The 14230-nt window shown below is 45.3% G+C and overlaps 1 protein-coding gene and 1 pseudogene across 2 annotated transcripts; both read right to left on the bottom strand.

Moving 5' to 3' along the window:
• Positions 1 to 6228: 6228 nt before the first annotated feature.
• Positions 6229 to 8741, bottom strand: LOC309796945 (melanoma-associated antigen B5-like; annotated as a pseudogene). Its single transcript has 2 exons — positions 8687 to 8741; positions 6229 to 7277 (listed from the first exon to the last, which is right to left on the bottom strand). The product of its transcript is annotated as a melanoma-associated antigen B5-like (transcript).
• A 2581-nt stretch (positions 8742 to 11322) lies between these two features.
• On the bottom strand, positions 11323 to 13977 carry LOC309796944 (melanoma-associated antigen B4-like; the record flags this gene model as incomplete). The annotated part of the gene is made up of 2 exons (XM_082610344.1): positions 13886 to 13977; positions 11323 to 12427 (listed from the first exon to the last, which is right to left on the bottom strand). Exon 2 carries the CDS (start codon positions 12364 to 12366, stop codon positions 11323 to 11325), a length of 1044 nt encoding a protein of 347 aa, XP_082466470.1. The 5' UTR covers positions 12367 to 12427; positions 13886 to 13977.
• Positions 13978 to 14230: the final 253 nt, after the last annotated feature.

The raw sequence follows: 14230 nt of genomic DNA, 5'->3' as shown, positions 1-14230 counted from the left end.
AAAAAAATTAATAGTGATTACTCAAAGACTTATGATAATAGACAAATATACTCCAAAACTCCCTAGGACAAAACTTACATTTCCTTCCCCGCCCCTTAAAGTTATGAGTCTGGATTAGCTCAGTCTGTAGAACTTAAAAGAAGAAGAAGAAGAAAAAAAAGGAAAGGGACCTCTTCAAGCACAAACTGCTAAAAGCCTCTCTTGCCTGAACAGTCTCCTTAAAATCGCTTGTTAGGGGCAAATACAGATCTTAAAACTCTCTCCACAAATAAAGAAAGACTTTAACCATCTGAATGGGTACACTTAATGAATTCTAACTGTTATTTATAAACTAGTGAGTTTTGTATTGTACTTGATTCGTGACTAAAGTTTTAAAATGAAAACTATGAGATCTCTGGTTTTGTCTGTCTATATGTCTCCTTTAAAAATATGGTCTCTTTCTGCCTCCAGATTATGTTGCCAAAATCGTTATTTGTAAAAGAGCTCTATTTAATTGGCTTAAACAAACTAGTACTTATATAAAAATTGTTAAAAATATAACAAAAACTAACCCAAATGTTTTTCAAGTTCACATGATCTAGAATAATCTTTAGTAAATAATGTAAAAGCTAATTTTAAGCTTGTTGATTTAATTAATACGGGTATATCTCCAGAGTTAGCATAAAATATAATGCAGAAAAACAACTTTTTGTTCTACTGGGTTTACTAGCTATGTCTCTGTTGCAACGTTTGTCTGAAAACACACAAAACAGACAAAAGACCTTAGGATAATGACTAAATGCTTTAATGATTCATGAAATTTTCATGAGTAATCTAAGTATGATTATTCAAGAACAAAAGAATTAAATAGGTGTAAGTGAGATAAGAGTGCTTAGGTGAACTTTTTAACAATAATTGTTTTGTGGTATGTCCACCTAAATAGTTTCCTAAATCTCTTTGGTAATTTACACTCTTAGAGTTTTGCTAAGTTAAATTAAATGGTGAGAATTCATTGAATGTCTAGTCATTTCCAAATAAGATGAAATACTAAAACATTAACTGCTGAACAAGTCTAAGTTTGCATATTTTTTACCTCTTACTACAGAGACTAAGTATGTTTGGGTTTATTAATAAATGTACCTTATGCTTTATTGAAAGATTATTCTATAAAGTAACATATATTCCTAGAAATTATAAAATGTATTTTTAAGTTTGCCAAGCCACAAAATGTTAATACAGTTCAGAATTGTTTACTTCTTTATTTTCACTAAAAAATTAAGATTTCAAAGGATTAAGAATTCTAATTAATATATTGGTTAAAGCTACCAGATACAGCAATAGAAATAGGATGTGTTTTGGGGTAAGAAAAGTTATAGGGTATGGAGATGTTTTTGTTACGGAAAAAGAAAGTGATTTTCCGTAAGGCTGGCTATTTCTAAATGGGAAAGAAAACAAGGCACAAACTAAAATGGACATAGAAAATCGTAAGTTTTGTGAAAAAAGGAATCTTTGGAAAGGAATTTTATGTGTGGTCAGGACTAAATAAGATTGGAATCAATTTAATTAAGTAAATGAGCTTAAGTATCAAAAGTAAACTGGTACAAAATTGGAATTTGGTTTTATCTCTGTTAAAAGGACAAAGGTTTGTTTTTTTTTTTTTTCTTTTTCTATTGGTCTGCTCTTGATAAGAAGAGATTATGAAAGGTTTTTCTTTACCTTGAAGGAATCTGACCAAAAAATATATATAGTGTCTTGTCTTATCTTTATCGGGTCTTTGACTGCTTAAGTAAACCTAGTCCTCTGGGTGTTAAAAGAGTGAAATTTTGCTCAGAACCATATAACCTTCTATATTTGCCTATGAAGTCTTTAATTGTTACTTTGGTTACATGGATAAATAAGCATTGTTTCACAGTGACCTATTTGACTAAGTGTTTTAAAGCCTCTTTGATATTTTTGACAAGATTCCCCCAAATCAAATTCTATATGAAGTCTTTTTGACTTAGAACTAACTTTGAGGTATGAGTTATTTCAGAGGGCCCCTGAAATATCTCAAAGATTTGTTCTCTCTCCTTATAAAAAGAGAGGTATTAAACTAATTAGGAGTATTTGTTATGTTAAATTACATGGGAAGCATTGTCAAATAAGAAGTAACGTTAAGCCTTTTTTTATGTTGTGTCTGTATAGATATGTATTATAAGTGTTCCAGAAATGATGTGAAATTACTGGAAGTCTTATATGTCCTGGCATAAAATGTTGTCTGTCACCAAAATTGAAGCTCACACGAAAAGGACTAAACCCAAGTGTCACGGAAACACTGAAGCTGACTTTTATGCACAGGCAGCAACAAAAAAAGAATCTGTAAAGATTGTGGCACGTGTGGATGAAGTCCATTTTGCTTCTGCCAAAAAATTGACCCTTAATCGCCAGACTTTTGCCATCCTGATGTCCGTTTAACATAGCACCAGTCTGCCCCTGAATTGGAGAAATTAAATGGGTAAACAATAGCTATAATATAAATAGCTGGGGCTATGAGAAACCCAAGATGGCCCCTTGGTTCCTCCCAGCTTTCTGGCAACCCCCCCCCATTTAAGATAACTCAAATTATAAATAGACATTAGTAGGAAGATTTCTATAAAATTGTGCGAAAAGTTTACCAGCAGTGGCTGACCTGGCAGGTCCATAACCCTGGGAAGAAAAAAAAAAAAAAAAAAAGATTTTTGTCCCCAGAGGCCTGAAGACCTCCTTTCGCTGGACCCTTTGAACACCTGCAACTGGACTTCATTTATTTGCCACTTAGTATGAGTCATCAAAACATTCTTGTTATTGTATGTATATTTCCTGGATGGGTTGAAGCCTTCCCTTGCTGCAAATCTGATTCCCTCACAGTGGCAGATAAACTGTTTAGAAAATGTGTTCTCCACTTGGGGTATACCTTTTATAATATCCAGTGATCAAGGCACAGATTTCCCTGGGCAAATCATACAAGCCTTAACAAAAACCTTGCAAACTTCTTGAAATTATCACTGTCCCTATCACCCACAATCTTCAGGGAAGATCGATAGAACTAATGGAAGAACTGGACTCAAGCAGAACAAGAATTAACATGGGACCGAATGAATTGATGAATATGATTATAATTTTCATGATTTTTTTGTCTGAAATATTACTGATTTTTGAAAATCTTTCATTTTCCAGATATAAGGAAATTTTTTTAATACTTAACAGCAATTTGATAAATTATACCTTTGTAAATAGAATTTAAACATTTATCTTTTTGTCCCTACCTGATCACTGCAGAATTCAGAAAGTCTCAGTGAGTATTCTTATTTTCTTGGCAAAATAGTTATATGCATAATTGAATAAGAATCTGTTCTTATAGCAGGACACAATTGGAAACATTGGTTATATTACCAAGACTTTGATTGGAATGTCATATTTGACAGAGATCCATGTAGACTCAGATATGACCAGATAGCTTGAAGGAGCTAAGGTCGACTTTATAAAACCATAAAGCCCCTTGAAAAAACAGCCTAGGACCTTGCTGACAGGGTTCCCGGCAGCTTCCCAGCAGCCTTACCAGGTGAGTAAGGAAGGCCACTTCCTGGCAGGCACAGGAGCCTCGGGATATTTGGGGGACTTCAGGAAGAGAGGAATTCACCCAAATCTCTAGGTATAAAAGGAACTCTGACGACAAGTCTTCGGTGTGGCTTCCTGGCCTTGAGAAGCTATTAAAATTTCACTCTGGAGACTCCTTATGAAAATTTCCAGCAAAGCAGATTTAAAAGAGCCTATATGGCCAATTGCTATTCTTGCTGGACTTAACATAAATAATCAGGCCAAGTCTATTGAATCTAGGCTTATTTTGCAAACAAATTAGTCTTAATTTTGCTTTCTTTGGTAGAGATGAGGGAGATTTTAGAGAGAGAAATTGTTTCAATAGAAACTATACTACGCACTTGTGGATATTAGATTCTAGTGCTATTCCTTTTCCTTGAAGTTTTGTCATTTACCTGTAAACTGGACTGGATCCTGGATTTTTCTAGTTTCCTCCAATATCTGGCTGCAACTCTCTAACATTTCCTGTTTTCTCTCACTCTTTTGATGTATCTGTGGGGAGAAGGTGAGCTCTATGTCCTACTCCTCTGCCAACTTGACCTGCTCCCCTCTCCCATCCTTTTGACTTGAATCGTTGAGAACTAAAACTGTTCTTTTCCTGAGGCCCTGCACACTGAAGCGAGACAACTTGATATAAACCTCAGAGAAATTGCCACAACAGCTCATATTTAAACAGTCTTCATGCCAGTTGCTGTATGAGCCACTCAGAAAGTTAACCTGAACACCCAGTGACATCATCAGAGACATTTCAAACTGCAGTAGATGCTTCGAACCTGACACCTACAAATCTTCTTGACTGACTGCCCCCTGGGCTCAGAAACTGGTTTATAACCAGCTCCAATCATTAACCTTTGTTTTTCTTTTGTTTCCATAGAAATGCCTCTTATTAAATACCTGATATTGCTTGCACCATAGACCTAGCTTTGGGAGCCCATCTGCATCACTGCCTCCTGAAATGAGATACAACAATTGAACTGAACTGAACTGTTGTCAGAACTAAGAAACTGGTTCAATGAAATGGAGGACTCTACTAACCCATTCTCCGTCTCCACAGTGACCAGTTCAGCTCTTAATATGTGAAACTTCCAGGGAAGTTTCAGAGGAGCGAACTGTTGAGGCTTAGGGCAGGCTGCCCCCAAATATACCACCGTGGCATATTGATTATTTTGAATTAAAGTTATTTAAGAAACAGCCAGTGCAGGAGGGGCACTCCGACCCTCCTTTCCGTCTCCCTGAAAGCAGGAAGTAAATCTCTCATGTGAAAGATGCACTCCCTGCAGCTGGAGGTAGAAGGATACCCTTATAGCCAGAAATAGGGAATTCAGGCAGAGAAGCCTGTATAAACAAACCTTGTTACTTCTTTAATTCACTACCCCAAGCCCAAACTCTGTTTAGATTCCTTACTAATTGAAGGAATTACCCAAAATGTAAGTTTATTTGTCCTGTCCATTCCTCACAAGTTTATTGTTTCTTGTCTAAAAAGTATAAAAGCTGCCTGCTTTGGCTACTTCTTAAGTCCCATTTCTATGACAGCTCTGTGCACATGAATTACAGTTTCTTTCTTTTTCTCCTGTTAATCTGTCTTGTGTCAACTTTATTAGTCTAACCACAAGAACTCAAAGGGGTAGTGGGGGAATTTCCTCCTCCCTGACATACCTCAAGGCAGTTAACCCTTATTTCTCAGAAACTCCCTGGAGACAATGTGCATAGAATACCTGTCTGTGCACTGTATTCTCCTGCATTGAGATAAGAGCGAAGACACCTTAGATTTCTGTCTGTTAGGGGCTGAATTGTGTCCCCCCCAAAATTCATGTTGAAGGCATAAACCCCAGTACCTCAGAATGCGCCTGTAGTTGGAGATAAGGTCTTTAAATAGAGCTGGTTAAGTTACAATGAGGCCATTAGGGTGGGCCATAACCCAATCTGACTGGTGTCTTTGTAAGAAGAGATTAGGACACAAAAGGAGAGACCAGGGATATATGCACACAAAGGGACAGCCAAGTGAAGAGGGTGGCCATCTGCCAGCTGAGGAGAGAGGCCTCAGAGGAAACCAACCCTCATCTTGGACTTCCAGCCTCCAGGACCGTGAGAAAATAAATTTCGGTTGTTTAAGCCACCCATTCTGTGGTATTTTGTTGTGGAAGCCCTAACAAATCAATACACTGACCCAGGTAGAGATTTCTTTCTGGAGTATCCTTTTACTTTCCCCTAAGTCATAGAGGGCATCTCAACATCTTGTATGACTGCAGCTCCTTGCTTCTAAAGTTGTACGGGCGTAGGCTGGGTCTTTATCTTAGCATTGCCAGTACTAGCACAGAGCCTTTTAAAGAGCAGATGCTCAACTGACGTTTGGGAAATAAAAAAGAAAGTGAGTAAGAGGTCTAACTTGTTAAGATTTAATACCTCCTACCTTCTTTAATAAGTTAAGCATATTGAGGTATAAATCATTTAATTTTACAAAACAGAAGACTGAAAGGATTAAGAAAAATCTAGGTTTATCATGTTTTCTTTTAAATTATTTTTTCATTCCATTATGCCAACAATTTTATTGTGGGATTCTTTCCCATTTCAACAAAAATCCCTATTGTGATGTCAAATTTTCTTATCTGGATGATTTTTAAAAAGTCTCAGACTTCAGTAAGGGCGGGAGAAGCTGCTGGACGTGGCCATGAAACATGCCTGGAAGTGACAGTATTTCCAGGCCTGGCTGCAGTCTTGGCTCGATCTCTCTCTTCCTCATCTTGAAAAGCTTCTTCATATCGTGATGAGAAGGCACTGGGAACCATATTGCTGACCTTCGCCAAAAATTCCACGGTTTTCATTCTGCTGGTTTCAGCATGGGCTTTTGGGCCCCACAGGAACTCATAGCGCGGAGGATCACTGTTGGGCACCTGGCGGTACTCCAGGTACTTCAGCCTCACTAAATCTTTGGTGATGAGCTTGCTGGGCTCCCTTGTAGATGAAGTGCTTCTTCCCAGCATCTACTCACATCATATTCAGGAATTTCCAGATGTCTTCCTCAGTGGCACAGTTGCCCTTCATGAAGATCACACCCAAGACTGTCATCAAGAGACCGGTCTTAGGTAACCCCCTACCAGCACGCACCCTCCCATCGTTGGGGAGTTTCAGCTTGCTGACGAGGTCATATGAGTGGATGGTTGAGTCAACTTCGTTCAAGTCTACCGCAGAGACAGCCTCAGTGCGTTCAGAGGCTTTCTTGAGAATCTCAGCAAATGGGTCTTGGTACTTTTGGTTGACAGTCTTCAGCATGTCTTCCTTCATAATGGGCTGCTTCATTTTATATTTGTACAGAAGGAACTTCTCCAACAAATCCATCTGACTAGTTAGAGTATCAATGTATGTGCTCTCAGTAGAAGGTGAGACATCAGAGGAACATGGATGTTCCTCATCTTGACTGTTATCATCTTCATCAGACCTTGTGTCAAAAGTACTTGAAGAAGTGATGGTAGTAGCTGGGGCTTTTGAAGACCCCTGAGAAGTGCTGTTTGACCCAGTAGCTGATGAACTCTGGGGATTATCTTCCAAAACAGGAGAAGAGGAGGAGGGGGGTTCTTCTCTTACTGCAGTGGCCTGAACTCTCCTGTGACTCTGGGAACCATCTTGGGCCTGGTGGCGTTTCTCACTGGTGCGGAGCTTACTCTTCTGACCCCGAGGCAGGATGACTGTGCTCAGGGACAATGGTCAGGAGTGTGAGTAGAAGAGCAGGGGATAAGGGTCCACTGGATGAGGAAGGTTGAGAGAGAGTGCAGCTTCAGCAGGGAACTACCACCTTGGTTATAAGGTGGGCTACATTTGTAGTTTTCCTTGAGGGCACTGCTCTACTGACCCATAGGGCTCCTGTTCTCCTAATCAGCCTGTCACTTGGGAAACCTGTTGAAGGAAATTAGAGTGATCTTTAGGCTGCATCCTGCCACCCCTTCCTCAGGCATGCTGGGGCGACAGCAGGGGCTGGTGGTCTTCTACATTGAGGAGTCTGTTATGTCACATTCAAGACCGTCATTCAACTGGTGGCAGGTCATGGGACTCATTCTCTCTGCTGTTCTGAGGTTGACATCACAAACCTCCCTGGGATCTATGAGAAAGAAATGAAGGGGGTCCTCAGCTTATCAGCCCTGTCCAGGTGCCCCCAGTACTGACTGCTCAGTGGGGAGTTTTCTGTCCTGGCCTCTGGAGTCCTCAGTCCTCATTAAGGGTCCTTAATTTGGCTACGCATAGGGCCTGATATCCCCACCCCTTTCACTGAATGGTGGCTACACCTTCAAACTAAGGATTTCACCTCCCATAGACCTGATATAAATAAGTGTTGGTGGAACTTCAGCTTGATAGCTCTGCCCTGGATCCTCAAGGGTTGTAACAAGGAGCAGGGCTGGATTCCTTATCACTTCTATTTGGTGATAGATGATCCCTCAGTCCTTGCTTTGACCTCTGTCGTGGCCTGGAATTCCACCCTCCCTTACCCTTAGGCCTGCCCCTTATAGTAAGGCCAGCACCACCCTGAAACCCCTAGGAGAAAGTGAGATTCTCCTCATCTGACCATACCTGTCCTTGGTCTTCTGAGGCTGAGGGTAAGGAATGAATTCTATGGTTATGGGGTATGTGGTTCCCTTAGTCCTCAGGGTATTCACCTGGTCTCTGGAAAAACCTGGAAGTCATCCCACTGCTGGCCCTAGGCCATACCCCTTAGACCGTGTCCCTCACCCCCTTGTGACACCATAGGAGGAAATATGTCACATCATGTCAACAAAGCCCAGGTATCCCAGGGCTACCAGGAAGGGCATGGTTCTGTGGGGTTCTCTCACAGTCTAAAGGCAGAGGTTTCCTGAAGTCCTCACTCGGGGTTCTCACCTTGACTCCTGGCAGGGCTTGGGACTCCTTCCTTTGTTTACCTAAGGACCCTCTCCTCAGACTAAGGTCCTCACTCCCTGAGGTGCCAGAGAGGCAAAGTCTGGGAATGCCACGTGAGGCTACTCCTACCTGTGCCCTTCCAGGGTTGACATCAGGATTCAGGCTCCTTGGGGCTCTCTCTGTTCAGGGTAGGGGCGTGCCCTCAGTCCTCACTCAGGTTCCTCACCTTGACTTCTGAAGGGCCCCAAGTTTCCTCTTTCTTTCAACTTAAAGTCACCCATTTAGACCAGAGCTCTTAGGTTCCTCTAAACCCTGAAAATAAGTGAGGGGATGCTCAGCCTGGCAGCCCTGCCTTGGCCTTCTAAGTCTGAGAGCAGACACAGGCCAGTCTCTCTGTGACTTCAGTTATTATGTGGTTTTTGTCTCCTCAGTCCTCATTCATCAGTCTTCACCTTGACTCCTCTCTCTTCTATGAAAGGCTTCTTGGGAAATGCCACATCCTTGCACACTCTTCATTGATCTCCCTACAACAACTCTTGCAGAGAATAGGTTGAGCCCCAGGAGTGCTGTGAGATGGGAAGCTGCAGCCAAGCAATGGCCCCAGCACAGGTGTTGTGCTCTCAGAGAAAACACACTGATCTCTTCCTTCTCTTCACTGGCCAGATATAGCCTTATATAACCTCAATTCTAATAGATTTACTTTCTACAGGGAAAGGGCTGAATTAAATGATTGTGTGAGCCCCTGATCTTTTGAGGTTTACTGACATTTCCTTCATAGATAGTCATATTGTCACCAAATGCTCTCTCTTTCTTTCCTTATTTGTACCTCACTTTTATTTTCATATTTTTATTACTTATTCCTGGAGCTTTTTATTCCAAAACCATGTTTGGGGTATGAAGTCCTGCTTTTTAACACCTGAAATACATTTTGGACTAGTGAGCAGAAAAATGAAGCGACCCAAGGTCGGCCTCAGCCTGGGAGGAGTGGCACAGTGTGGGCTCTAGAGGGATTCAGAGCCAGGGTCCAGTCCAGCTCCTGTCACTTACCAGCCTTGAATTTGAGAATATTCCAACTTCTTTATCTGCAAAATGAGTCTGAAAAAGTCTATAGTGTAGAACCACAGGCATGCCTATGTATGTAAACCACCTGGCAGTTTGAGAGAAAGTTTGGGACTTTCAATGAATGGCAATTATTACTAAGATGATTTTGACCCCAAATGATAACAAACTTCCTTCACAGAATTTTATTTCCAGCCTACATTAGAGAATATGCAACTGCAAACAATATAGAAATCCACATCAGCCAAAATGCCAAGCGAGTAAAACTAAGTAGTATTTCCCTATTAGAGCATTTGTTTTAATATTGGTATGGGGTCATCTTCTCCAGATGGATGCAACTAGTTCATTTGTCTCAAGGACCAACAACTTCCCTCCCAGGTGCCTTTTCATCCAAACCACCCCTCATTTCATTCATACCATTGCCACTAAAATTTGAGCCCTCCCTTAGAGTTGGCCAAATTACACCCAAAATAACCTAATTAAAATGCCCTTTGAACGGAGCGAGCTCTGGCAATCCCATCCCACAAAAAGAGAGACAGTCCAGTGGCTTCTTGGCATCTCATTTCAATGAGTATCACCTTTATTTCTCAGAAACTCTCTGGACAGCTCATGCCTAAAACACCTAGTTTGAGTGTTCACTTGCCCTGGGGCAAGCGCGTAGGACCCCTTCCATTCCCTAGGTGGGGGTTCTCTCTGGTTTTTCCACATCCCAAAGTTAACTGTGAAGATATGTTTTCCATTCCAGGTCTAGTCTATCAACTCTGAGAAACACCATCTGAGTGGCCCTTTCCATCACTCCCACAGCTTCATCTAGCCCACCATGCATCCTGACTGATAATTACTTCCTGCCGAGGGACTAGAAGTTTCCCAAGACCCAACGCGGCCTTCATCAGGTAACTTACACTTCCTTGCTCTCATTTGGAACCTCCTCTTCCACACCCTCACTTAAAAAAAAAAAAAGTTCATTTGTTTATTTCTTAGAGTGTATCTCACCATCTTCCTTACATGATAGCCGATGCTAGACTCTCAAAATTCTATGGGCAGTGGCTTGGTCTTCATTTTCTTACCAACCATAGTAGTATTGGAGAGGCTTCCAAAGAGAAGATGGTCGATTAATTTGAGAGAAAAAAGAAGGAATGACCAAGAAGTCTTATTTACCATGGTTTAATTTTCAAACAGTTTGAATAACCTAAGCAAAGCTAGGTATATATTCTTTAATTTTACAAGCAAAGAGAAAGAGAAGAAGGCAAACAAAGAATTAACCAGCTTTTACTTTTGTATCACCATTTTGAGATCCCAAATATTTTCTTGTGGGATTCTTTCTCATTTCCATGAAAAATCCTATTCCAATGCCATGTTACCTTGTTCTGTAGCAAAAGGAAAATAGTGAAGGCTTTTCAGTTTTTTTTTACAAATAGCAAACTCTTAATCTTAAAACTGAACATCAATAAACATGACATCCATGACATTAATACACTTTGATTCTGAAGCAAAATAAACCTTCAATGCAGTAATAACATTTGAAAAGATACTAAACATCTCTATCATAAATCTATCTATCTAGCATCTCTCTACCTACTTATCTACCTATCATCTGTCTATCTTAACTAGGTATTCTTCATATGGAAAAAAGAAAAAAAGATATATATTTTATTAAAACTAACTGCACCTAAGCTACCATACTACTTAAAACTGTAAGAACATATATGTTTTGTTCCCTCAACCAATACTATTCTGCACTACTTAGGAGCTTGACTGCTCTCTTCCAAAACAAAGTGAGCAGTCTGCCCGCGGCCGCCCTCCCTACACGTGGGAGGACCTGCGGGCCTTGGCCCTGGAATGTGCTCTGCGCTCAGCAACAGCTAAAGCCCTGGCCGCGGCTCTCACTCTTGCTCTCTCTTCCTCATCTTTCAGAGCCTCCTCATAGAGATCTGGGAAGGCCCTGGGGATGGTATCATTGATCTTGGCCATAAACTCCAGCACTTTCATCTTGCTGGTTTCAGCGCAGGCTCTCGGGCCCCACAGGAACTCATAGCGCGGGGGATCGCTGTGGCGCACCTGGTGGTACATCAGATACTTCTGCTGCACGAGATCTTTGATGAGCCTCTTGGGCTCCCCAAAGATCACGTGGCTCCTCCCAGCATACAAACCCAACGCATTGAGGAATTCCCAGAGCTCCTCCTCGGTGGCCCAGTTGCCATTCGCGAAGATCTTGCTCAGGACAGTCAGCAGGAAACAGGCCGTGCGCAGCCCCAACACACCACTCGGATTTCCCTCGCTGGGGAGGCCCAGCTGGCTGATGAGGGCGTAGGAGTCACTGCTGGGGTCGACTTCCTTCAGCTCGAGGCCAAAGACCAGCTCCATGTACTCAGAAGCTCTCCTGAGGATCTCAGGGAAGTGCTTCTTGTACTTCCTGTTGACACTATTCAGCAGTGTAGCCTTCGGGATGGGCTCCTTCGCCTTGTACTTATCCAGCAGGAACTGCACCAACTTGCAGACCTCCCTGGTCAGAGGATCGGTGTAAGTGCTGTGAACGGAAGGTGCTGCCTGGGCGGTACTTGCACTTTTCTCATCTTGGCTCTGGGCACCCTCTTCAGATCCTGGGCATGAAACCCCTGCAGCACGAGAGCGCGTGGCTGGGCCTCCCTGAGGCTCCTGGCGAGTGCCAGCAACAGAGGAGCTCGGGGAAGTACCCCGAGAAACAGAAGCGGGGGAGGAGGGCGACTCTTCTATCTCTGCCACCGCCGCCGCCTCAGTGGCCTGGGCACCCTTGAGCCTCTGAGTCTCCCCCCGGGCCTGGCGGCGTTTCTCCCGGGCACGGCGCTTCCTATTCTGGCCCCGAGGCATGATGACACAGGTCAGGGCCAGCAGGCGGGAGCGTGGGCAGGAAGGCAGGCAACGAGGGCACCTGGGGGAGGGACAAGGAGATGCTGTGAGCACCTTCAGCGGGGAGAGTCCTCCCTGGCTTTAACCAAGGCCGCCTCTGCAGGGTCCTTGAGGGCACTGCCCGAGGGCCCACAGGGCTCCTGTTCTCCTGCTCAGCCTGTCCCCTGAGAGCCCTGTGGAGGACGGTCGGGTGAGCCTTGGGGCACAGCCAGCCAGCCCTGCCTGGGCGGTACGGGGGTGACAGTGGGGGCTGGCAGGGGAGGTAGGTCCCCGCGGTTCCCATTCAGAGTCAGGATGACAGTTGTTGGCAAGACTCCCCCCACCCCACCCCATGCCCTCTGCTGCTCTGAAGTTGACACCACCATCCTCCGTGACACCCAGGAGGAGGAAAGGAGGGAGCGTTCAGCCCACCACCGAAGGGCCCTGGGACCCTCCCTTCTGCTGCCTCGTGGCTGCCCCTCCAGAACAAAGCTCTAACCTCCCTTGGACCTGGCAGAGGAAATTACGGGCAGGCTCGGCCTGACAGTCCTTTCTTGGGAGTTTAAGGGTTGACAGGAGGGGACAAGCCATGTTCTCTCTGGTCCCTTCTCTTCGGGGTGGGTGACTCCCTTAGTCCTCACTCGGGGTCCTCCCTGGACGGCCGGTGCAGCCTGGAGCTCCTCTCTTGCCCCGAGGGCCATCTGCTCGCACCAGTGCCGGCACCTCCCTGAGTCTCACTAGGAGCCAGTGAGGGTGACCAGGCGGCCGCACGTGGCAGAGTTTTACCAAGCCTGCAGCGTGCGGCAGACAGGTCGAGGCCCTGTGGCTGGTGGCCCCACTGGCCCTCACTCAAGGGCTTGGGCTGACTCTTGGCAGTGCTTAGGGACGCGCCTTCTGCTGGCCTGCACCTCCCCTCTCAGACAGCAGCCCTCCCTTCTCCGCGTGTGGCCAGAAGGAAGCGGCTGACAACAGGGGAGGGGTTCTGAGGTGCCCTTGCGACGGGGAGGACGGTCCTCACCCTGACTCCTCCCGTGCCCTGGAAATCCTCCCTCTGCTGACCTGCGGCCAGCCCCTCAGAACAAGGCCCCCTCGTCCCTGGGTCTCCCGCGTCCGTCCGTCCGTCCGCGTTCGCACTGAGGGAGCCTCTCAGTCTTTAGACCTGCCCGGAGGCTCCCAGGCCGACGTCAGCGGCGGGGTCTGCGTGGCCGCCATTTTGGGGTGTGGAGCCCCTCGGTCCCCACAGGGGTCCCATCCTTCACTCCACAGGGCCTGGGACGCTCCCTCAACTGAGGTGAGCCAGGGTCCACCAGCCTCAGAGCGAGGCCTTCCTTGCCCGAGACCCCGCGGGGGAAGCGGATGGACTTTGGGCCTAACGGCCAGGCCCGAGCCTCTCGGGCCGAGAGCAGGGGCGGGGTGGGCGGGGCCTGTGTGGCCGCCTCTTTTCAGAGGGAAAGGGGATTGGGGACATCGGGGGCATCCCCGCACTTCTCTCTGGGGTTACCTCACACTTTGACACCTGAAGAGACGTGGGATTCCTCCTGCGGCTCACCCTCACCGGACGGCAGCTCTCAACAATGGCGTCGCCCCCACCGCGTGCGTAGGAGGACGTCACATCCGGTCATGCGCATCTGGGCTCCAGGAGCACAGCATGGGGGGGCGGGCGCTGGGGCCGGGGCCGGGGCGGGGCGGGGCAGGGCGGGAAGGGGGTCGGAGGGTGGTTCCAGGGGAGCTTCCCGCGGGCCTGGCACGAGGGCCTTTCGTTGACTCTTGGCAGGTTCTGGGACCTTTTCCCTCTGCTGAGCTGAGTCAGCAGGCGTCACACCTTGGCTCTCATTTCTGTCGGCAC

Source organism: Mesoplodon mirus (assembly GCF_964341445.2).
Source record: "Mesoplodon mirus genome assembly, chromosome: X".
Lineage (NCBI taxonomy): Eukaryota > Metazoa > Chordata > Mammalia > Artiodactyla > Ziphiidae > Mesoplodon > Mesoplodon mirus.
Note: the sequence above shows the minus strand (reverse complement) of the source record. Positions and strands in the feature narration are given on the sequence as shown.